The 23,850-nt window shown below is 47.5% G+C and overlaps 2 protein-coding genes across 4 annotated transcripts in view; one reads left to right on the top strand and one right to left on the bottom strand.

Moving 5' to 3' along the window:
• The window catches only part of PELP1 (proline, glutamate and leucine rich protein 1), a 45,046-nt gene that overhangs the window by 17,093 nt on the left and 4,103 nt on the right, over positions 1 to 23,850 (bottom strand). The window contains exon 1 of one of the 2 annotated variants that reach the window (XM_045824096.1): positions 10,259 to 10,552. The exons of the other annotated variant lie outside the window; for it this stretch is intronic. Within the exon in view, the coding sequence (XP_045680052.1) occupies positions 10,259 to 10,507 (249 nt within the window). The 5' untranslated portion in view covers positions 10,508 to 10,552. Of the gene's footprint in view, positions 1 to 10,258; positions 10,553 to 23,850 lie in introns of those variants that run through there. 2 annotated transcript variants of the gene reach the window in all.
• ARRB2 (arrestin beta 2) lies at positions 14,351 to 23,180 on the top strand. 2 transcript variants are annotated; one of them, XM_045824104.1, is made up of 16 exons: positions 14,351 to 14,560; positions 17,645 to 17,675; positions 18,262 to 18,322; positions 18,429 to 18,473; positions 18,679 to 18,875; positions 19,168 to 19,227; positions 19,628 to 19,695; positions 19,817 to 19,952; positions 20,184 to 20,268; positions 20,574 to 20,646; positions 20,927 to 21,064; positions 21,939 to 22,022; positions 22,115 to 22,194; positions 22,292 to 22,346; positions 22,627 to 22,761; positions 22,886 to 23,180. In XM_045824104.1, the coding sequence occupies exons 1-15, from the start codon at positions 14,394 to 14,396 to the stop codon at positions 22,718 to 22,720; spliced, it is 1,374 nt and encodes a 457-aa protein (XP_045680060.1). In that variant the 5' UTR covers positions 14,351 to 14,393; the 3' UTR covers positions 22,721 to 22,761; positions 22,886 to 23,180. The 2 variants fall into 2 exon arrangements, with proteins under 2 accessions (XP_045680060.1, XP_045680059.1); XM_045824103.1 differs by having other exon boundaries at positions 14,352 to 14,560; positions 22,627 to 23,180.

The following is a 23,850-nucleotide window of genomic DNA, read 5'->3' as shown; positions in this document are numbered from 1 at the left end:
ACTCAGTGGCCAGCTTCAGAACACACACCAGAGCACCACCCAAGCACCTCCAGAAATTACACCCTCAAAGGGCAGACTCGGCTGGCACCAGAGCCCCAATAAAGCAAATCCTGCTCCACAGGGTCAACCTATGCCTGACAGTTCCTCCACTATAGTCACAGCTAGTCTTCACAACCAGTCAGCCTGAGGATCAATCCATCCCACTGACATGCCAACAGCAATCAAGGCTGAACTACAATAGGAGGGCACACCCAACCCACACAAGAGACACATCTGGAGCACCCAGCTCAGGTGACCAGGGCTGGGCTCCACAAGACACTTATTACATATGGCCACTTTACCAAAATGGGGAGACATGGCAGCTCTACCTAATACACAGAAACAGGAAGGCTGCCAAAATGAGGAAACAAAGAAACATGGCCCAAATGAAAGAACAGAACGAAACTCCAGAAAGAGAACTGAACAAAATGGGGACAAGCAATCTACCAGATGCAGAGTTCAAAACACTGGTTATACGGACAAAACCAAAGTGGGGCAGGATCAAGGATGGGAAGTGGGGATGCCTGGGGTGGGGGGGAGTGGTGGGAGGAAAATGGAGACAACTGCACTTGAACAACAATAAAAAAAGTGACTGTCAGCTTTGTTCTACACGGTATTACCTTGAATCATGTGGACTTGAGTTTAATTTTTTGAATAAGGACTTCACCAATCTACCTTTACCTAAAATATTCCCAGTTCACCCTTGCAGAATGGAAATGATAAAAAACTCACTTGTTTTTTGCTGGGGGGGGGGGGGGAAACACTGGTTATAAGGATGCTCTATGAACTCAGTGAGAACTTTAACAAAGAGATAGGAAACATAAAAATAGAGAGAGAAAACATAAAAAAGAACCAGTCAGAAATGAAGAATACAGAAACAGAAATGAAAATAATACATTACAGGGAATCAACAGATTAGATGATGCAGAGGATCAAATCAGCAATTTGGAAGATAGTAGAAAACACCCAACTGGAGCAGCAAAAGGAAAAAGAATCCAAAAAAAAAAAAAATGAGGATAATTTAAGGGGCCTCTGGGACAACTTCAAGGATACCAACATTTGCATCATGGGGTTACCAGGAAAAGAGAGAGCACAAGGAATTAAAAGGAAATATTCATGTATTCAATATATATTCACTTATCATCTATTTCATGTGAGACATTGTTTTAGATGCTGGGGGGTGGGGTGGGTGGAGCTTATATTCTAATTAGAAAAGACAGAAAATAAACAAATGACCAAATAATAAATTGTAAGTTGGATGGCGCTAAGTGCCATAAGGAAGAATAAAGTAGACTAAGGGAAGGAGGGAAAGGTTGGACCAGGGGAGATAATGTTTTATGTAGAGTGGGCGTAAGAGCTCTCTCTAAAAAGGCCATTTGAGCAGAGACCTAAAGGAGAGTGAGGACAAGAAACACTGATACCCTCATACACTGCTAATAAGAATGTAAAAAGATGCAGCCACTTTGGAAAATAGTCTAGCAGTCCTCAAAAAGTGTTACACAGAGGCTTGGCCAGGTATTTTAGTTGGTCAGAGCATCGGTCCAATACTCCAAGGTTGTGGTTCGATCCATGGTCAGAACTCACACAAGAATCAACCAATGAATGCATATGCGTAAATAGGGGAAGCAACAAACTGATGATCCCCTCTCTCTCCCACCATTCTTCTCTCTCTCCCCCCTCACTCTTCCTTTCTCTCTCTAAAATCAGTAAGAAAAAAATAACGTTTTAAAGGGGGTTATACTTAGTGTCACCCACATGACCCAGCAATTCCACCCTAGGTATATGCAGGAGATATTAATGAGAATGTGTTCTCACAAGAACCTGTACACAAACATTCACAGCAGCATTATTCATAATAGTCAAAAAATGGAAACCACCCAAATGGACATGTCAATTGATGAATGCATAAACAAAATGTAGTACATCCATACAATGGACTATTCAGACATAAAAAGAAATGATGTTCTGAGACAGTGATGAGCCTTAAAACATTACATTAACTGAAAATAGCCAGACCCAAAAGGCCACACATGCTGTGTAACTCATTTATATGAAATGGTAAAAGTAGGCAGAGCTATAGAGACAAAAAGTAGATTAGTGGTTGCCTAGGTCTGAAGAGCAAGGGGGGGGGGGGGTAGGGGATAATAGGGAGTGACTACCAATGGTAGTTTCCTTTTTTAAAAAAATAGTGTCTTTTACTGATTCCAGAGAGAGGGGAAGGGAGGGAGGAAAGGGAGAGAAACATCTATGAGAGAGAAACATCAACTGCCTCCACACACCCCAACTGGGGACCCCACCCACAACCCAGACATGTGTCCTGACTGGGAATCGAACCTACAACCTTTCAGTCTGCAGGATGAAACCCAACCAAATGAGCCACACGAGCCAGGACTATTGTTTCCTTTTGAAGTTATGAAAATGTTCTAAAACTGATCTTGGTGATGGGCGCACAACTCTACAAATAAAACTAAAAAGCACTGAACTGTACACTTTAAACGGATGGATTGTATGGTATGCGAATTACATCTCATTAAAGCTGGTTTTTTAAAAAAAGCATAGTCACCCCCCCACCCCCCACAAAGGCAAACTATTCCAGGCAGAGGAGAGAAGAAGAGCACAGGCTGTGAGATGATGGCACATCTGGCAGAGCGGACTGACTGGAGACAAGTGAGCAAGAGGGGAGTAATAAGAAATGAAGGTCCCAGCAACAGGGCCAGATCTTGTAGAGTCACAGAGGCAACTGACTTTTACTCTAAGTAAGATCAAAGTCATGGGGAGAGAGAGAAGTGATATTGTCTGACTTGTGATTTATTCTTTAAAACACATCAGTTCCCTTATTGAGAAGGTGGAAGCAGACAGAAGCAGGAAGTTGTTGTACTAACACAGGAGAGAGATGATGCAGCTTAAAAAGCGTGGTGAATATGGGGATACAAAGCATTGAATTCTGGATATATTCTGAAGGTAAAGCCAACAAGATTTGGTAACAGATTGGATATGGGTGGGAAGTACAAGTAAAGATTAATTCCAAGGTTTTTCACTTGAGTGATTAGCTATTTACTAAGGAAAGGAATACTGCAGGAGGAGATTTGGGGAGTGAGAATCAGCTTCAGATATGTTAAATTTGGGATATCTATTAACATCACAATGGAGATGCCAAAAGATGTTGGGGAGGTAAGTCAGGACTTAGGATAAATCCTGGTTAGAGCATGAATTTGGGAGTTGTCAGTCATGAAGCTGGATCAGCTCACCAAGGGAGTGAAAACAAAGCAGTACAAGGACACTTAGAGGTCAGAGATGTGAGGAGGAACCAGTAAAGATGACTTGAAAGGAGCAACCAGAAAGGTAACAGGAGATCAGAAGAGAGTGGTAGCCCAGAAGCCAAGCAAGGGAAACTTTCTAAAAAGGGAGCGATCAGCCTGGACTATGTGACGCTCAGCTGGTTGGGCATCAGGTGGATTCCCGGTCAGGGCACATTGGGGCACAGAGACAACCAATCAATGTTTCTCTCTCGTATCCATGTTTCTCTCCCTCTCATTCTCCTTCGTTTCTCTCTAAAAATATATAAAACTTCTTTTAAAAAATAAAAACAAAATAAAATAACTATCCTGTACTCTTGAAAAAATGTCAAGATCGTAAGACAAGACTTTTTTAAGATCATCTGAGGAGCTACTTCATATTAAAGAAAACTAAAGAGACATGACAAATAAATGCAATGTGTGATACAGCAAATCCTGGGCTGGAAGCTTTTCTTGTACTATAAGACACCTCTAAGACAATTTAGATTAAATAATTTATTACATCAATGTTAATTTTCTGATTCTGCTGACAGAATATGGTTATATAAAAGAACATCCTGTTTTTAAGGGAATATACACTTAAGTAGTTACAGGTAAAAGGCCTTATGTCTGCAACTTACTCCTCCATAGACCCAGAAAAAATATGCACTGGGAACGCTAAAACAAATATGTACTTAAAATGTTAACATTTGGGGAATATGAGTGAAGAGTATATAGAGATTCTTTGAACTAGTCTTTCAAATTTTCTATAAATTTTAAATTACTTCAAAATAATGTTATTTAAAAAAGAATGGGAGAAGAATCAAAGACAGCAAGTATAAATAACTCATTTGAGTTTTGCCATCAACAGAAGCAGACAAATAGGGAAGGAACTAAAGGAAGATTTTTTAAATGCAGATATCAACTGTATGCTGATAGAAGTGACCCAACAGACTTCTGGCCAAGATGGAGATGTAGGTAGACACACTGTGCCTCCTCCCACAACCAAGAGAAGAACAACAAATTTAAAAACAAAAAAAACAGAAGTGACAGAAAATCAAACTGTATGGAAGTTCAACAACCAAAGAGTTAAAGAAGAAACATTCATCCAGACAGGCAGGAGAGGTAGAGATGGGCAACCCGGCAGAGGGGACTTGTGGCAAGGCAGCAGCTGACGGACTGGCAAAGCGGCCGCTGGCAGACAGGGTGGTCCCACATTTGCGTGCAGATAAACCAGGAGGAACAACTGGGGAGTGAGACAGACTGCACAACCCAGGATTCCAGTATGGGGACATAAAGCCTGAAAGCCTCTGACTTAAAACTCCTGTGGGGGTTGAGGTGGCAGTGAGGGAAACTTCCAGCCTCACAGGAGAGCTCATTGGAGATATCCACAGGGTCCTAGAACATAAACAAACCCAGCCACTGGGGAATCAGCCCCAGAAGGGCCCAATTTGATTGTGGGTAATGGGGGAAGTGACTGAAATCTGGCAGAGTGGAGCAAGCACCACTGTTCCCTCTTGGACCCCTCCCCATGTATAGCATCACAACACAGCAATGTGTGTTGCCCTGCCCTGGTGAACACCTAAGGCTCCGCCCCTCACTACATAACAAGCCCCCAGAGACCAAAAAAAAAAAAGGCCCAAATGAAAGAACAGATCGAACCTCCAGAAAAAATAACAACTAAGTGATAAAGAGATAGGCAATCTATCAGATGCACAGTTCAAAACACTGGTAATCAGGACACTCACAGAATTGGTTGAACTGGGTCACAAATTAGAGGAAAAAATGAAGACTATGAGAAGTAAAATAAAGGAAAATGTACAGGGAACCAATAGTGACAGGAAGGAAAATGGGAGTCAAATCAAGGATTTGGAGCAGAAGGAAGAAAGAAACATTCAACCAGAAAAGAATGAAGAAACAGGAATTCAAAAAAAATGAGGAGAGCCTTAGGAACCTCCGGGACATCTTTAAACATTCCAACATCTGAATTATAGGGGTGCCAGAAGGAGAAGAGGAAGAACAAGAAGTTGAAAATTTATTTGAACAAATAATAAAGGAGAACTCCCCCAATCTGGCAAAGGAAATAGACTTCCAGAAAGTCCAGGAAGCTCAGAGAGTCCCAAAGAAGTTGGACCCAAGGAGGAACACACCAAGGCACATCATTATTACATTACCCAAGATTACAGGTAAGGGGAGAATCTTAGATGCAGCAAGAGAAAAGGAGACAGTTATCTACAAAGGAGTTCCCATCAGACTGTCAGCTGATTTCTCAAAAGAAACCCTGCAGGCAAGAAGGGGCTGGAAAGTATTCCAAGTCATGAAAGGCAAGGACCTACACCCAAGATTACTCTATCCAGCAAAGCTTTCATTTAGAATGGAAGGGTAGTTAAAGTGCTTCCCAGATAAGGCCAAGTTAAAGGAGTTCATCATCACCAAGCCCTTATTATATGAAATGTTAAAAGGATTTATCTAAGAAAAAGATTAAAAATATGAACAGTAAAATGACAGCAAACTCACAATCATTAACAACCACACCTAAAACAAAAACAAAAGCAAACTAAGCAAACAACTAGAACAGAAACAGAACCACAGAAATGGAGATCACATGGAGGGTTATCAACAGGGGAAGGGGAAGGAGGGCAAAGGTACAGAGAATAAGCAGCATAGATAGTAGGTAGAAAATAGACAGGGGGAGGGCAAGGACAGTATGAGAAATACAGAAGCCAAAGAACTTATATGTATGACCCATGGACAGGAACTAAAGGGGGAGAATTCGGGTGAAAGGGGATGTGCAGGACAAAGGGGAGTAAATGGGGGAAATGGGGCAACTGTAATATCATAATCAATAACATATTTTTTTCTTTTTTTATATATCATTTTTTAAATTATTTTTTAATCATTGTTCAAATACAGTTTTCTCCTTTTTACTCCCAATCCAGTCCCCCCTCCCACCCTCCCCATTTAACATATATATTTTTTAAAAAATAAACAAAAAAAATAAAGAAGCCACATTCATCCAGATGGGTAGGAGGAGCAGAGACACAGAGAAAGAGAGGGCAGAGAGGTGTAGGAAGGCAGAGGTAGAAACAGGCAATCCCAAATCCTGGTGTGGTGGATAAAAAGCAGGAGGGATACCTCTGGAGTGAGGGATCCCAGCCCCAGTGCAGACCACCCAGCCCAGGGTTCCAGAGCCAGAAAGATAAATCCCCGTAACTTCTGGCTGTAAAAACCAGTCGGGGTTAGGATGGTGAAGAAACTACCAGTTTCTCAAAAGATTCCTCGTAATGGGCCCACAATGGACTTAGGGCTCACACAGACCCACCTTCTTTGGGATTCAGCACCAGGGCAACAGCTGGAAGGGCACCAGTGGCATATGGAGAGAAAGTGAAATGTGAGTGCCAGGAGACAGCTTCCACCCTGGCAAAACTCCAAAGGCCAGGCAGTGGCATTGTCCCTTCTGCAAGCCTTCCCCAACACAGAGCAACAGAGCAGTGACACACAGGTTGCCTAGCCCCGGAGATTACCAAAGGCTCTGCCCCATACAACCTAACACGTGTGCTTTTCTACAACAGGCCACTCTACTAAGACAGGGAGTCAAAGCAGCTCTACCTAATACACAGAAACATACACAGGGAGGCTGCCAAAATGGAGAGACAAAGAAATATGGCCCAAATGAAAGAACAAATAAAATTCCAGAAAAAGAACTAAACAAAATGGAAATAAGCAACCTATCAGATACACAGTTCAAAACACTGGTTATCAGGATGCTTCAGGAACCCATTGGGGACTTCAACAGCATAAAAAAGACCCAGGCTGAAATTAAGGCTGCATTAAGTGACATAAAGAAAAACCTATAGAGAACCAATAGTGGAAGGGATGAAGCCGAGAATCAAATCAATGATTTGGAACACAAGGAAAGAAAAAGCATTCAATCCATAAGAACAGCAAGAAGAAAAAAGAATTAAAAAACAAAAAACAAGGACAGGCTTAGGAATCTCTGGGAGATCTTTAAATATACCAACATCTGAATCATAGGGGTGCCAGAAGGAAAAGAGGAAGACCAAGAAATTGAAAACTTAGTTGACAAAATAATGAAAGAAAACTTCCCTAATTTGGTGAAGTACATAAACATACAAGTCCAGGAAGCCCAGAGTCTCAAACAAGATGGACCCAAAGAAAACCACACCAAAACACATCATAATTAAAGTGCCAAAGGTTAAAGATATGAGAGAATCTTAAAAGCGGCAAGAGAAAGGCAGGTAGTTACCTACAAAGGAGTTCCTGTAAGACTATCTGTCAGCTGATTTCTCAAAAGAAACTTTGCAGGCTAGAAGGGACTGGCAAAAAGTATACAAAGTGATGAAAAACAAGGACCTACATCACAAATTACTCTGTCCAGCAAAACTATCATTTAGAATTGAAGGACAGGTAAAGTGCTTCCCAGACAAGGTAAAACTAAAGGAGTTCACCATCACCAAACCCTTATTATATGAAATGCTAAAGGGATTTATTTAAGAAAAAGAAAATCAAAACAATGAACATTAAAATGGTAATAAATTCACAACTATAATTGAATCCAAATAACAAACTAAGCAAACAAGCAAAACAAGAACAGAATCATAGATATGGAGATCATTTGGAGGGTTATCAGTTGGGAGGGGAAAAGGGGAAAATGGGGGCAAAGGCACAGGGATTAAGAAGCACAAATTGGTAGGTACAAAATAGATAGGGAGATGTTAAGAACAGCATAGGTAATGGAATAGACAAAGAACTTATACGCACAACCCAGGTACATGAACTAAGGGGGGATTGTTGGAGGGAATGGGGGTACCAGGTGGAGGTGTACAAAGGGCAAAAAATCATTGGGCCAACTGTAATAGCATAATCAATAAAATATATTTAAAAGAAAAAAAGAGCAAGAGTGAAGGTAAGGAGACCAGTTAGGAGATTGTTACGATAATCCAAACAAGAAATTGTGAATTGTACTAAGGTAGTTGTATTTTGGAACAAATTAATTTACAGTACCTATGGTAAAGCAATATTGGTAATTAAGCCTAGATGGATGGACCAAAAAATGGATCTGTTTTTCTCTCCAAGCCTATTTACTTACCTTCATTACTTATCTCACTAGACTAGAAATTCTCTGAGGGAATTTCCCTTATTTCTCTACCTAAAGATAAGGAATAGTAGCTAACATATAACAAATACTCAATAAATGTTCACTGAATGAAAATCTATGGAGATGCAAAGGAAACTATACAGTTCCACATATTAAAGACCCAATGCCAGAGACATAAGTAGAAAAAAGAATCAAGGCCAGATATACCCAAAAATGTGGTACAGACAATAGTAAAGGGAGGAGTCTAGTTTCCCACATCACTCTTTTCTTTATTCAAAATTGTACTAGACTTTAAACACTCAGAGAAAATAAACAAGACATTAAGTTCATGTAGCTCACCTGGAGGGAGGAGAGGAAGACTTGAAAGAGATGATGAAAGAAATCACATAATTATAGGCAGAATAGATGATATTTCGGAAATACTTAGGAATCACATGAATTAAAGGAGGAGGATTTAGAAGGAAAATATATAATCACCTCCTGCTTCTTAAACTGGGAGGATAGCAGAGGCATGGTTCCGTCACCCTCAACAATGAGGAGTGATGTTAACATAATAAATGAGGTTATACCCCTCATAAATTTAGGGCTAAAATAATTGAACCACCCAGCAGATTGTGACAACCCTCTTTCTGTAAGAAAGCATAGCACTAGGAAGGTCCCAGTAACAAAGGCTGCACAAGGAAGACCTCATGTACACTAGTCTTGAAGAATGGGGAACATTTGTGGGAGGACTGGGGGAATATTGAGGGCAAGACATACTAAAGGAACACCTACCATAGGTTAGACATGTTATGTATTCTTAGAATCAGTGCCTTCAACTGGGCAAGATGGAGGTTCAAGCTGGGATGGGGGCAATGACAAAGATATGGAAAAGAGTGGACAGACCTAAAAACTACTCAGAGGATAAATAAAATCAACAGGATCTGACAAAGCATACATACGGAGATGTGTGAGGAAGAAGAAAAGTGTTTAGGGTGGGTGACACTTAGGTTTCTAATTACAGAACAAAACAGGTATTAGTTTCTACCCTTAATACATCCAAAGAACCTTTCTAAGCCAGACTAAAAAGCTCTGCATGGTCTGTCCACTACCCACCCACCGTACCAGCTTCACAGCGCCCATTCTCCTTCCCTCCACCTGAGCTTCAGGCACAACACCTTTTTATTTATTTATTTTTTCAGTTCCTTCCTACCACAGGGCCTTTCCACACGAGCTCTCCACTGATTGAACCATCCTCCCCATTTTCCCTACTTACCCAACCCCTACTCATCCTTGGGGGTCTCAGCTTAAACTCCAATATCTCTAAGCTAATTCTCTAGATCAGGTTAGAGGTTCTCTACTATACAATGCTCATAGTGTTTTAAAACTATGAGTATTTGTTCACTGCCATCGCATTCTACAACTAACTGAAGGGTCCAGTACTTGGCCTTCAGTAAATAGTCACTTGCTGAATACGTCCATTTACTCGAAGTAGAAAACAATCCCCAAAACAGGTACTGCCCGAGGAAAAAGAAGCTTAAACATCATAAATCAAGTGAGTGGCGAGGCCTGGAAAGGAACCTACTCGTTTGTGACTACCAATAGCCTAGGAACAGAAAAAAGAGGCCCATATTCTCCCTACTTTCTACTCGTGACTGATAAAGGAAAAAATACGTGAATTTTGTGCAGACTGATAATCCAGATTCACTTTCTGCCCCCAGCTCTCCTTCCCCCCACCTCCCCTTCCCTCCACACTCCCTAGAAACTGCAGTTCACCGTGAACCTGGCGTAGATTTACTACGCCAACCTTCCAACAGGGCCGCGGGCATGCAGGACACTGACTCACCTGGGCCCCGCCCACCGTCCCATGCAGCCTCAACAAGCGCATGAGCCCGGGCAAATGAGGGGCCGAGCGGACTGGGGGATGCACGGGAGGAACGGTGGACCCCGTTCGCGGCTGCAGCAACCCGGACACGCTCTCCAGCAGCAGCATTCGGAGACGCGGGCCTGAGCCCAGCGCCGAAAGACCCCCGGTCCCTCCAGAAGCCCCAGCCGCGGAGCCCGCAGAGGGCCCACTAAGAACGGCTGCAGCCATCTTCACCGGGGTCTAGTGGTGGCGTGGCGCGATGACGCAAACACACCGCGACAAACGCCTTGTGCGGAGAGGGAGTGAGAAGGGGAATGTGGAATTGTACAACCGGTGCGTGGAGGTTGGACTCCGGACTCTGGCTGGGAGGGAGCATGCGCCGAATGGAGGGCCGGGAAGCCGGTCCGGGAGCGTTTAGCTCCCAGGCAGTGAATGGCTGGTGGGGCGGCCCCGGGGCGGTCCTGTGGCAGTTTAAGAACACGTGGTCGGGACCTTAGGCGCCAGAGTCCGAAAAGTATCTGCTCAAGAAACAGCCTCCAACACTTTCGCTCTAGGGAGCACTGATACCTAAAGTACTGGCCCATTATTTGAAATCACAGACACTTTAAGCTACACTTACAACTGCAAAACTGACAAACACACTCCTTGCAAATTTAAAAAGATAAATCTAGTATTGGGATGACGTATAAGGCATAGAACACTATTTTATATGGTTGACGGAGAAAGTTGATGCAAACTTTCTGGACAGCACTTTATTTTTTCATCTGAGGTGATACTCGTTAACAGAATTATACAGGTTTCAGGTGCACAATTCTACAACATCACCTGTACACTATATTGTGTGTTCTCCACCCCAAGTCACTAGTCACCCCATTCTGCCAGTTCTAGTCAAAATTAAAAATAGGTATTCTTTTTCATCTGACACATTCATTTATTCGCTCAACAAATATTTACTGAGCACCTTTTAAGATGCCAGGCACCATTCTAAGTGATGATAATAAATAGTGAAGAAGCCCTGGTGGGGTGGTTCAGTTGGTTGAAGCGTGGTCCCCAGCACAAAAAGGGAAAAAAAAAAAAGGTTTCAGGTTCAATTCCCAGTTGGGGCACATACCTAGGTTGCAGTTTCAATCCCTAGTTGGGGCGTGTACAGCAGGCAACCAACTGATGTTTCTTCCTCTGTCTCTCCCCCGCACCTCCTTTCTCTCTAAAATCAATACATGTCCTCAGGTGAGGATTAAAAAGAAAAGAAATAGTGAAGAAGATAAGACCCCTCCAGAAAGAAAAGAGAGTCAATAAAGAGAAAATGAATGAATCTTGGATAGTGCTATTTTAAAATGTTATTTTACAAACTAAACATGGTAATGTGTTAGAGGGTGACATGGATTGGAGTGGGGACTTGAAAAGAAAGCCCTCCTTGAAGATGGCAAGATGGTGTCCTTCATAGAGAATCAAAGGAAAGTTTCTCTAGGCAGAAGCAGCAGTATGTGCAAAGGCTCTGAGGTGGGAATGGGTTTGCTGGAGGATGGTAGAGGGCTAGTTTGACCCAAGGATAAAGAAAGAGGGAGAAGGATTGATACATATGGTATGTGTTAAAGTTAGGGAGGTTGGCATGGATCAAATCATGAGGATTCTAGAAGGCTGAGGCAAAAAGATGGGGTTCCATTCACATAATATTTGGAAGCCACTTAAGGGCTTTAAGCAGGAAGTGACAAGAAATGACTTACATTTGCAAAGATCATTCTGGGTGCTATGTGGACAAGGAACTTAGAGGGCTAAAAGGGAAGCAAGAAGAGCAATAAAGAAGCCATTGTAAGAGGCTATCATAACAGGCCAGGTAAGAGAGAATGGTGACTGGGACCAGAGTAGCATTGGAGATGGAGAAATAGAGAGGAAATAACCCAAGGGTTAATGTATTTTGAAGCAGAATGCCAGGACTTAGAGAAGAATTAGACAAAGGGTAGTATGAGAGGGAAAGAGATAACCCTTAGATTTTACTTTTATTAGATTCAAATTATTAGATTATCTTTGTGCACAAAAAAGTCCCATTGATATTTGATATGATATTTAACTTGTAGACAATTTTCAGAGAAATGACATCTTTATAATGATGTGTTTTCTCACCTAGAATAGGGTATATCTCTTCCATTCTTTCAGGCCTTTAATATTTTGCTTAAGTTGTCTTTCTATTCATATCTTTTAATACAATAGTCCTGACTGGTGTAGCTCTGTGGATTGAGCATGGGCTGCAAACCAAAGGGTTGTCGGTTGGATTCCTGGTCAGGGCACATGCCTGGGTTGCAGGCCAAGTCTCCTGTAGGGGGGACCCGAGAGGCAACCACACATTGATGTTTCTCTCCCTCTCCTTCTTCTTCCCTTCCCCTCTCTCTCAAAATGAATAAATAAAATCTTTTTTTAAAAATACAGTAGTTTTCATTCCATGTAGAACACTTACCTTTCAGTTCCAGAACCACTTTAGATATGTAATAATGAAGATCTCATTACCTTCTGGTCATGATGCTTTAACAAAAGTGATTCATGAGTCTAAAAGAAATGTTTAAATCTTGAAAGAGATGAAGAGAGAACTTAGAAGGTGGTGATAGAACTGAAGTGTGGGGAGGTGGCAGCTGGTGGCTAGGCCTATGTCCGAACATTAAAGATGATCTCAGAAACTGTCTTGTGTGCATGTTTGTTTTTGTTGCATACAAAAGTGGAGGGGTAGTGTGAAGTTGGTTCAATTGGGGAAGATGGGGGAGTATGGAAAAAGAGATGGAAGAAGAAGAAATACTGTAGCTCCTTAAATCTGAAATGTCAGCCATCCATCATCCTTCCCAAGTCCAGTCAATTTTGCCCTAAAAATGATTCCACAGCCTGTCACCTCATCTCCCTTCCACTTTACGGGTCATCATCTTCCCTTGACTAATTTTAGTCTACAACAGCCTGGCCACACTCCCTCTACCCTCCACATTGTCCAGAATTATCTTCATACAAATCTCATCATGCCACTCCTTTGCTTAAAAAACCACTGGATCCATGTGTCCTCCTCCAAAGAAAGGCCTCAGTCTCATTCCTTTACCTGCTATACAAAATCCTTCAGACTCTGTTCCAGTCTCCTCCTCAGCCTTATCCCTCCTGCTGTCTTGCCCCACAAACACTTCAGAACAGGATGTGCCTCGCCTTTCTCTCCCTTTGGAATACCCTTTCTCAACTTCTACCCACCATTCAGAAGGATTGTCCTCAAATGTTCCCTTCTCTGGACAGCCTGCACTCCCTCCACCCCCACCCCAGCAAAATGCTTATAGTTGCTTTGTCTTCTGGGTCAGACCTCCATTACAGCATTATATCATAATACCTATCATGTGTCTTCTCAAGTATACTAGGAAGACAGGGCCCACATTCATTCCTGTCTGTTAATTCGTGCCCTAGCAATATAAGTGGCTGGCACAAAATAGGTAGGCATGGGTAGATGGATGAATGTTAGTTGCAATGAGAGAGATTGAGTAGTAGTCAAAGAAATTAGGCAAAGTAACCTTGCAAAGATTAAACACAGACACTAGGGGGAGCTGACACACCACAATACAGAGGCGAGGGCTGGCCACATAAAGGGCAAGCACTAGGGTGAGCGGGTGAGCTGTGCCCACCAAAGCAACCATCCCTTGACTGGAACGGCTCACCCCCGTGTGCATCCCTCACCCTCCTTCGCAGACGGCTCTTGAGCTCATTCTACATCCCCCACAGCCTCCACCACCCCCACCGCTTCTACCACCCCATTACTCCCATCGCCTCCAACGCTACAGAGCAAGCAAACAAAGGGGAGGGGACCCCTGCAGGGTTCGGGATGCAGAGAGCCAATCAGAGAGCTCTAATGTCCCGAAGGCGGGAGCCTTCGTTTAAGGGGGACCAATCAGTTCCTAAGGGGGATGAGGAAGGGCGGAGAAATGGGCGAGAAGAGCGGAGAGTTGGGAAGGGTCCGCGATAGGAGAAGACGCAGAGGGGGTGGGGGCGGAGCCAATCGCTGTGTCTATGAGGGAAGGGCTCATTGCGCGGCGGCGCGATCGGGCTGACGCATCTGGCCCCGGTTCCCCACAACCCGGGACGGGGGAGGCGGCGGGTGGAGATGGGGAGGCCTGAAGGGGAGGGGGAAGAGGAGAAAGAGCAGAGAGCGCGCGTGCGCAGTGGCGTGGGGAGGAGCAGGGACCTAGCTTCAGACTGGGAGGCTGCGAGCAAGCCTTGGACCGGGCGGGCAGCGGGCGCGCGCACGATGGGGGAGAAACCCGGGACCAGGTAAGGGATGTGGGGCCACGCGGAGGGACGTGGGCTGTGGCTCTGGGTGGGTGCCTGGACGGTTTCTAGACAAGGACACCGAGGAGAGAATCAGGAGCCGGACGCCTGGGTCCCTGGGGGGCGGCCATCTGGGGCCGCACGCCTAGGTCCTCGAGGATAATGAGGGGGACGCATGCCAGGGTCCCTGCAGAAAGCGAATGCTGAAGGGAAACAGGAAACCGACGTCTGGGTTCACTCAGGGATGTGGGGGCCGGACGACTGAGTACTCCCGTGCAGGCTGTGATGCAGGGGCGGAGGAAGGAAGAGCAGGTGGCCGGTCCCGAGGGGTAGAGTATGGGCAGGCTGGATACCGGAAAAGAGATCCCCCATAGACTGGTGCTTAGCCACTAGAAAACCTCCTGTTTAATACCCCACAGGCAGTGGGGCTGCCCCCACCTGTCCCACGGGCCAGGGAGCTCCGCTTCCAAACTTCTGCCTTCCCCGGGGTTGCTAGGAGCAACAGCCTCATCTTGAGGGAGCAGGGTGCTTGGCAGCCCTCCCTGAGTCTGGGCCTTACCCCTCTTCCCGCGGATGAGGGGAGGTATCGCCCTGGGCACACCGTCCGCTCCCCGGATGTTTTATGTGTAATCGAGGCTCCTTTCTTACACTGGCACCCCGAGTTCTCTTTTTTGGTCTCTAGCACAATCCACTTCCTGTTGTGACCCAACACCCTCAGGGGCCTGTGGGTGAATGCCTGGGTCCCTTGGGAGCAGGAGCAAAAGAGGAAAAATTGGGGCTGTATGCCTCTATCCAGAGGGGATCAAGAATGGGAGCCTGGTCCTGAGCATCACTTGTTCTGCAAAACGTTATCATATCAGACCCACCACTCCCCACCTATTGAGAAGGAGAACCCAGGCTTCTGTGCACCAAGTTGACCAGTATTGGAGAGATGATCACAGGAAGAATTAGTGTCCTGGATTTGAGGTTAAACAACTCAGAGAAAGGGGAAGTCGCTGACTTGAGGGAGGCCCCCAATTTCCGTTAAGTGATTCAGAGAGGGGGAAGGATGGACCAAAGGGGGATTGCTGACTTGGCACAATTCCCCCTTACTCCTATCAAATTCTGGGCCACAGGAAATAAAGAGAATAGCAGGAAGTGTGAGGGGGCATCTGCTTCTGTGTCCCCCCGCCCCCATGTTCTGACTCCTAGGTCAGCCTCGGTATATACATGCTGATTCTCCCTAGCCTAGCCTAGCAGGATCCAGAGGGCAAGTGCCCTGCAGCTGCTCCAGGGCAATTACTACACAGCAATACTCCACTTGGCCCTCTGGTTGTGGGTGCTGCAGCCCTCTACCAGGGCTCCTAATAGGAAGAAACACTGGGACAGAGGAAAACCAGAAGCAAAGGGGAGGGAGAGCTGAATGATGCCATAGCAATCAAAAGGACAGTAGGTGGGTGCTTATTCTAGTTGCCATCATATCAATGTTTACCCCCCTTTATTGGATAGGGATACCCAGGGATCTCCATAGCCTTTGCCCAATGGCCTTTGGATAGCTTGGCCTTCTGGGAAGAATGGGCAAGTGAAGTTATAGTAGAAACAGGTGGTAGGATTGGAGGAGGATGGGCCAGTTGGCAGGATTTCATTTGCTTCTATCAGGAGACCCTTCCCAGAGATCACTGCTGAGGCAGAGTAGATTGGGTATGGATTGTAAGGCTGATGCAGCAAAGAACAAGCCCACAAGTGGCCAGAGCATTGGAGTTGCCAGATACTTCTCAATTCTTCTAGCAGTGCATGGAGTATAGGCTTGGATTGTTTCAGCAGTTAGGAAGTGAGTCCCTTTCAATTCAACAAACTTAATCCCAATTACAGAGGCAGGGGAGTTTAATAGTTTGGTGACTAAGTGTGGACTCAGAGCCAGACCACCTCTGTTTGTCTACCATTTACACTGTGACCTTAGGCAAAACACTTGACCTCTTCTGTGCTTTAGTTGCCTCACTTATAAAATAAGGATATTGGGATCTCCATCACTGTGTTATTTTTTTTCTTTAGAGATTTTATTTACTTACTTTTAGAGAGGAGGGAAGGGAAGAACAGAGGGAGAGAAACCAATGTGCGAGAGGTCGCCTCTCACATGCCCCCAACTGCAGACCTGACCCACAACCCAAGCATATGCCCTGACTGGAAATCAAACTGGTGACTTTTTGGTTCGCAGGTCAGCACGCAATCCACAGAGCTTGTTATTAAGAGTATTAAATAGCACACGAAACACTTTACACAGTGCTGGGTGTACAGTATTCACCCAGTAAATGTTAGCATTATCTTCGTCATACGGCTGGCACTGTGCTGGGGTGCCCACATGAATAAGGCCTCTAATGCTCACAGTCTATCTAGTGCAGCAGACAATACACATCTAACTGCCCTTGGGTGGTATCACACCACAAATAAAACACAAACAATGTGTGACAGGAAACAAAAAAAAAAAGGAGTGACCAGGGTCGGCTTGATCTACTTTTTAAAAGAGTTGATATTGGAGCTGGGCCTTGAAAGACAAACAGGCTTTTAAGCTTCTGAGATCATAGATGGGGAGAGTTGGAGGTTAATGGAGTAGGGTCACAGTTAGCTAGTGCCCATAGTAGAAACCATTTTAGAGGCAAAGGCCGAGGTCATTACTGTTTCAGGTACTCCAGCTATCTCTGGAGCTGGGGACCAGAGAAGATGGAAGGCAGGTTAGGTCTTATACAGACAACACTGCAACTTGCCCATTCAGGTCCCCCTGGGGGAGGTCCTCTGGGAAGAGCCAGGGTGGTTCCTGTGGCAACCAGTGGCCATTGCCATAATGGAGAGGAACTAGTAAGGGTGGAGGGGATTGCCATGACAACCAGCTTTGAGGGGCTGCAAAATTGGGAATGTTAAGGACCTGTGGTTACCTTTCTTTCTTGGGAAAAAGCCTGGGGAGGGAGGGTAGGCCTGGACCAAGCCCCAAAGCCTCCAGGCAGGAACCCTGGATGAGCTCTGCTTCTCAGGCTGGGGAGGGACAAGGTCCTATTGTCCGGGTCCCTGCTGAGTCTGAGGGAGGCAGTGGAGTTTCCCTTTCTGTTTTGTTAGGGTCTTCAAGAAGTCGAGCCCTAACTGCAAGGTGAGTCTCCCACAGCGCTTCTCTTCCTGACCCTCCCTGGGCCCTGACAGGGCCTAGCCTGCCCCTAGACGATCCCCAACCCTTAGCTGCCCACTTCCTGTGACAGCTAAGAGCCAACTTCCTTCCCTCCAGAAGCCCCTTGCCACAAAGGCTGCTCCACCTGAGCCAGCCACAGGGCTGGGTGGGGACAAGCCTGGGTCCCTAAAACCTAGGGGGAGGAGCCAAAAGCCCATTCCTATCCCTTTTAGGAACCAACCCTGGGTGCCTGGGGCTAGAAACAGTTAACAGCCCCCAGGCTGTGGCCTGTTTACTGCAGAGCCCCTCTCTAACTGGCTGTGACCCACAAACCCACACAGACTTCCGATTGGTGTGCTGAGGTGTGAAAAGACAGAGAGGCTAAAAAACCTCAAAGTTGGGCAGTCTGTGAAGCCCCACCACATTCCCCTTCCAACCCTACTGGGAGGAAACCAGGAGAAATCCTGGACATCCCAGCCTGGGAAGGCCAGGGGCAGGGCAGCCTGTGTAAGGTGCTGATGCCCAACCACCCTCCTGCCCAATCTTCCCTGTGACCCCTCTCCATCCTCAGCTCACTGTGTACTTGGGCAAGCGGGACTTTGTAGATCACCTGGACAAAGTGGATCCTGTAGGTAAGTGTGCCCGGGAAGGGGCAGCCCATCCCCCAAGAGAAGTTCCTAGACCCAGAAACAGAGGAGAGGCCCTCATGGGAAATGAGCTCATATGTCCCTTTCCTAGATGGCGTGGTGCTTGTGGACCCTGACTACTTGAAGGACCGCAAAGGTACTGGACCCCGACTCCAGCAGCCCAAGGGGAGGTGGGGAATCGAAATGGGCTGGCGCTGAGACCAGAGATATGGAGGGCTGAGGTGGAAGCCAGGTATAGGATTCAGACCAGCCTCGTGCTGCTGAGAAGCAGCTGCAGCTCAGCACTGGGTGGACTCGAGAAGGGGAGCTCCTGACCACCCCACCTTGCCCTCCCTTGCCAGTGTTTGTGACCCTCACCTGCGCCTTCCGCTATGGCCGAGAAGACCTGGATGTGCTGGGCTTGTCATTCCGCAAAGACCTGTTCATCGCCACCTACCAGGCCTTCCCCCCAGTGCCCAACCCACCCCGGCCCCCCACCCGCCTGCAGGATCGGCTGCTGAGGAAGCTGGGCCAGCATGCCCACCCCTTTTTTTTCACAGTGAGGATGCCCCCCAACCTTCTGCAGGGCAAGGGGTCTGGGACTCTGTTTGGGGGGGTGAAGCTCCTGTTATGAGCTGATCTGGAAGAAACAATAAGGAGGGACCCTAGGCCCACCTCCCCGCAGGGTCGCCCTGCACTCAGGAAGCCCTTGCCTCTCTGCCTCCTTCCTGAGGCTCTTTCCTTTTCCATCCTCATCCCCAGGTCTTCTTCTCCAGCCTCTTACACTGAGTTTGGGAGGAAGACTTGGGGGCTTTAAGAGGAACTGAAGTCTCCCCTTTCCTCTGCCACAGATACCCCAGAATCTACCCTGCTCTGTCACCCTGCAGCCTGGCCCGGAGGACACAGGGAAGGTACTAGAGAAATGGTTCTGAGGACCCATGGGACAGAATAGGGTCTGGCAGGCACATGAGATGTGGGTGGGCTGCCAAAAAGCCAGGGTGGGATGAAGGATAGGGTAATCTTCCCAGGGAAGGTGGTGTGTGCATGGGACGGTTGCTGCTTACATGTGACCCTGTTTCTTGCTCTTGACCTGCATTGCATATGCCTGGGTAAAAGGGCTCACCTTGACACAGCCAAAACAAAGCCTCTGCCAGGTGCCAGGCCTTAAGCCGGCAGCGGAGGAAGGGCCAGGCCCTATGCTTAGACCAGAATGGGACAAATGTCCCACCCAACCCTGAGGAAGGAGAGGAAGGGAGCGGCAACGGCAGCAGGGCCCTTGTGTAAGACCCAGCTTTTTCTCCCCTTCCCGAGGCCTGCGGGGTAGACTTTGAGATTCGAGCCTTCTGTGCCAAATCACTAGAAGAGAAAAGCCACAAAAGGTGAGGGAAGGCACCTCCCCTGTGGTTTGCCCATTCTGTCCCAGCTCCCAGGAGCCCTAGTCCCTGTGGGAGGTGGAAGTGGGTGTTTGGGTGTCTGAGGTCTGACCCCTCTCACTCCCAGGAATTCTGTGCGTCTGGTGATCCGAAAGGTGCAGTTTGCCCCAGAGAAACCCGGCCCCCAGCCTTCAGCTGAAACCACACGCCACTTCCTCATGTCTGACCGTTCCCTGCACCTGGAGGCTTCCCTGGACAAAGAGGTGTGGTGTGAGAGGGTGGCGCAGTGCTCCAGTGCAGGTCAGACCCTGGGGGCAGGGTGACGCCATGTGTCAAGATGGCATATTTAGAGGCTGTCTTAGCTGCTGTGGAGAGTTGCTGTGGACTTAGGGTTAGAGGGAAGAAGCCAAGCAGTATGTCTGTGTCAGGGGCACGCTGGTAAGGACTGGGACCAGTGAAAACAGAACTGATTAACCTGACCCTCCTCCCCTCAGCTGTACTACCACGGGGAGCCCATCAGTGTCAATGTGCACGTCACCAACAACTCCACCAAGACTGTCAAGAAGATCAAAGTCTCTGGTAGGAGGAGGGAGTTGGAAGGGGATCTTAGCGGGGAGGGAGTTGCTGCACATGAGGCTTCTGGCATGATCTCAACCCAAGGACATACCCAGTGTGGGAGACCCACCAGGGCTCAAAGAATTCATTAGGCTGTCCCATAATGAGATGGACACCAGGCATTTACTGCCGCAGGGAAGGACAAGGGGTGGGAGTGGTGTGGGCCCGGGGCCTGGTCTCGTGCCACACGGTCTGGGGTGGGGCAGTAGTCTTCACTCTGTGCAGAGCTGCTTGACCCGCCCCTACGCACCCCCGCCCCCCCCCACCAGTGAGACAGTATGCGGACATCTGCCTCTTCAGCACCGCCCAGTACAAGTGCCCTGTGGCTCAGATCGAACAAGAGTGAGTGTCACAATAGCCCTGAGTCCCAACCTCAAGGGAGAAGAGTGGGTGTGGAAGGATGTGAGGTGGGGGTGGAATTCTTCCTGAACCATCTCCACCTTCAAGGGTATTCTCATTCAATGGCTCTGAGCTGTCCATTTTCTTGGGCAGGTTGAGCCAGAACCTACTCCCTTGTGACATGTGGCCAAACAGAGAAGGGGCTAGTAATGGGGGCATGATCTGCCCTTCGCCCAGCCTGGCCCCTCCAATAGTCTTGTCTTCTTGTCCCCACCCCCTCCAGTGACCAGGTATCTCCCAGTTCCACATTCTGCAAGGTGTACACCGTAACCCCACTGCTCAGCGACAACCGGGAGAAGCGTGGTCTTGCCCTTGATGGGAAGCTCAAGCATGAGGACACCAACCTGGCTTCCAGCACCATGTGAGGATGGGGCCGAATATGGGTGGGGAGCTCTCCTGCAGCCCAGGAGACATTCACTCCATAGCAGCCGTGTGCCAGGCTCTGTCCTAGGTGCCAGGGCGCTGTCAGTGAACAGAAGAGACAAAAAGCCTCTTACGTTCTGGGGAGGGAGGCTAGACAAACCATGTATATAGTATGTTTAGTGACCAGTGTTAAGGAAAAAAAGCAAGGGAGAGAAGGGAGAAAGCAGAGAGAGGAACAGGGTGTGTTAATTTTCAATAGGGTGGCCAGGGAAGACATAATCCGGAGGTGAATTTCGAGGAAGGACCCAAAGGAAGTAGGCGGTATGGACATGGAGGAGCAGTGCTCCAGGCAGAGAGAGCTGCAAACACAAAGGCCCAGAGAGGTGATCCAGGCCAGTGTGTCTGAGGAAGTTCGAGGAGGCTGGCAGAACTGCTACTAGCCCCTGTAGTGCCATTGTGTCTTTGGGCAGCCGCAGCCCTAGAGTAAGAACTTCACAAATTAAGGGCTGAGCTTCACTTCCACCAATGCCTTTGTTCAGGGTACACACTGCATGACCACACAGCAGGCCTATAGGCCAGTGTGGTGAGAATGAACTACCAGGACAAGAGTGGCAGGTGGAGTTGGAGGGCTGATGGCGAGCAAGACAGTACAGGGCTGTAAGGCCACAAGGACTTCAGCTTTTGTGAGAGAGATGAGAAGCCATGGGAGGGTCCTGCACAGAGGTTTGGCATGGGGTGCTCCCACGGCACAGCCTGTGCTGCTGGAGTCCCGGGAGCTGCAGTGGATCCTGCCCAGGGTCCTGATGGGAGCCCTAAGTCTGGACTAAGGTGCAGGGTGATGGCCATGATCCAGCTTCTCCTCCCAAATGCAGCGTGAAAGAGGGTGCCAACAAGGAGGTGCTGGGGATCCTGGTGTCATACAGGGTCAAGGTGAAGCTGGTGGTGTCTCGAGGCGGGTGAGTGTGTTGGGCAGCCTAGGGTGGGGCCTGCAGAGGTTCCCTCCAGCTCTGCATTGTCATCTCCTCGTGCTGCCTCTCTCCTGCCCCAGGGATGTCTCAGTGGAGCTGCCCTTTGTTCTTATGCATCCCAAGCCCCATGATCACATCACCGTCCCCAGAGCCCAGTCAGGTAAGCACGCCACCCACCCCAAGCCCCCAAAGGCAGGGCCACTGGAGAAAAGCTGGTCCTTCCAGCACCCACCCATCCACTTTCCTCCTCCCCTCAGCTGCTCCTGAAACAGATGCCCCTGTGGACACCAACCTCATTGAATTTGATACCAAGTAAGAGCCTCATCCCCTCCCTTCCTACCTTTAACTCTTGGACAGATTCCTGTTAATGTTGAAATCTACCCCACCCATTTTTTTCTTTTGGGGGAGGGATGGTTGAAGCATCAAATCAAGAGGACAGCCTTGTGAGATGCCTCTTACTGCCCTTTCTTTGTCCCTTCCTCCAAATACCCCAGCCTCACTGCCACTCTAACACCTTGGTCTCTGGAGGGGAGTGGGAAGTTGAGATGAGGGTTGGAAGCCCTCGCCTCACCCCCTCCTTTCCACCACCAAGCTATGCCACAGATGACGACATCGTATTTGAGGACTTTGCCCGGCTTCGGCTGAAGGGGATGAAGGACGATGACTATGACGACCAGTTCTGCTAGGAAGGGGGGCTGGAAGAAGGGAGTGGATGGTGCTGGGAGAGGTAGGGGCAGGACCAAGATTCCCACTGTCACTGGGGAGTGGGTCCCTGCCTCTTTTCCCTTCCTCTCTACCTAGCAGCTTCCTCAACCAACCCCTTCCCTCCTTTCCTCTCCCGTCCCCACCAGATACGCACTGGACCTATCTCTTGTTGAACATGGGCATTAATTTTTTGACTATGGCTGTGCTTCCCCAACCTTCCAATGGGTGGCAAGCCATGTTCATACATAAACTTTTTGGAGGGGGACACTGAGAAGAGGAGTGATAGTAGGAAAAGGGGGACGAGAGAACTGCCACGTTCAACCTCACACCAACACTCCCTCTTGTCACTGTCTGCCTCCCATTCCTTCAAGCTGAGACCCTTTGCAGGGGCAAGGCCACTTCTTTGTTTCTGAGCATAAAGAATAAACCTTTTAGTAGGCATGAGTGTGTGTGTTTCCTATGTAGTGTGTGAGGACCGTGCTCACCCATGGGTCTGCTAGCTTGTGGGTGAGGACCTAATCTCTCCTCTCTACCCACATGGCACAATAAATGTTTATTGAATGACGGGGCTGTACCTGTGTTCCAAGGTAAACGTCAAAACTTAATTTGGGCAGTCCAATGTTTAAGGGTACAGTTTGGAAAAGCCACAAAGTATAGACTGTTCCTTGTTGCGGCCCACACACATGACCACATGGTGACCTGTTCTGACCTAGTGTATCCGTTTCCACTGCCCCTGGTTGTGCAAGCAGTCCATTCCGGGGGCTCAGTGGGATGCAGCTGCAGCCTCACCAGACAGAGGTCACACAGAGTCTCCGTGGAACCTGGTACTTACATTCTAACACAGAAGCCATGGCTTTAGGCAGCCAGAGTCATGCTGCTGTGGGCAAGTCCGAGGAGCTGCATCCAAATGCTGCTCTTTGGCTGTTCCTCAGAGGCTCCCTGAAGCTTGACCAAAGCCCCAGGCCAAGCTGGAGGGAGTTGGTAATGCTCCACCGGCATTCCTCACCTCCACACCCATTCCCACTCCAGCGCCGCAGACTTACGATTTAAGGCTCATTCACTCCATGAACAATCTTGATTTTAAGTCCCTTTTATGTGCCAGGCATAGTAT

Source organism: Phyllostomus hastatus, unplaced genomic scaffold (genome assembly GCF_019186645.2).
Source record: "Phyllostomus hastatus isolate PE091 unplaced genomic scaffold, TTU_PhHast_1.1 phas_scaffold_55, whole genome shotgun sequence".
Taxonomy (NCBI): Eukaryota; Metazoa; Chordata; class Mammalia; order Chiroptera; family Phyllostomidae; genus Phyllostomus; species Phyllostomus hastatus.
This window is presented reverse-complemented; position numbering and strand designations above follow the sequence as displayed.

Coding starts and splice junctions, on each gene's coding strand:
- ARRB2 (XM_045824104.1), top strand. CDS start 14,394: ATGGGGAGGCCTGAAGGGGAGGGGGAAGAGGAGAAAGAGCAGAGAGCG. Junction 17,676..18,261: donor AGTCGAGCCCTAACTGCAAG/GTGAGTCTCCCA, acceptor CTCCATCCTCAG/CTCACTGTGTACTTGGGCAA. Junction 19,228..19,627: donor GCCCGGAGGACACAGGGAAG/GTACTAGAGAAA, acceptor CCCCTTCCCGAG/GCCTGCGGGGTAGACTTTGA.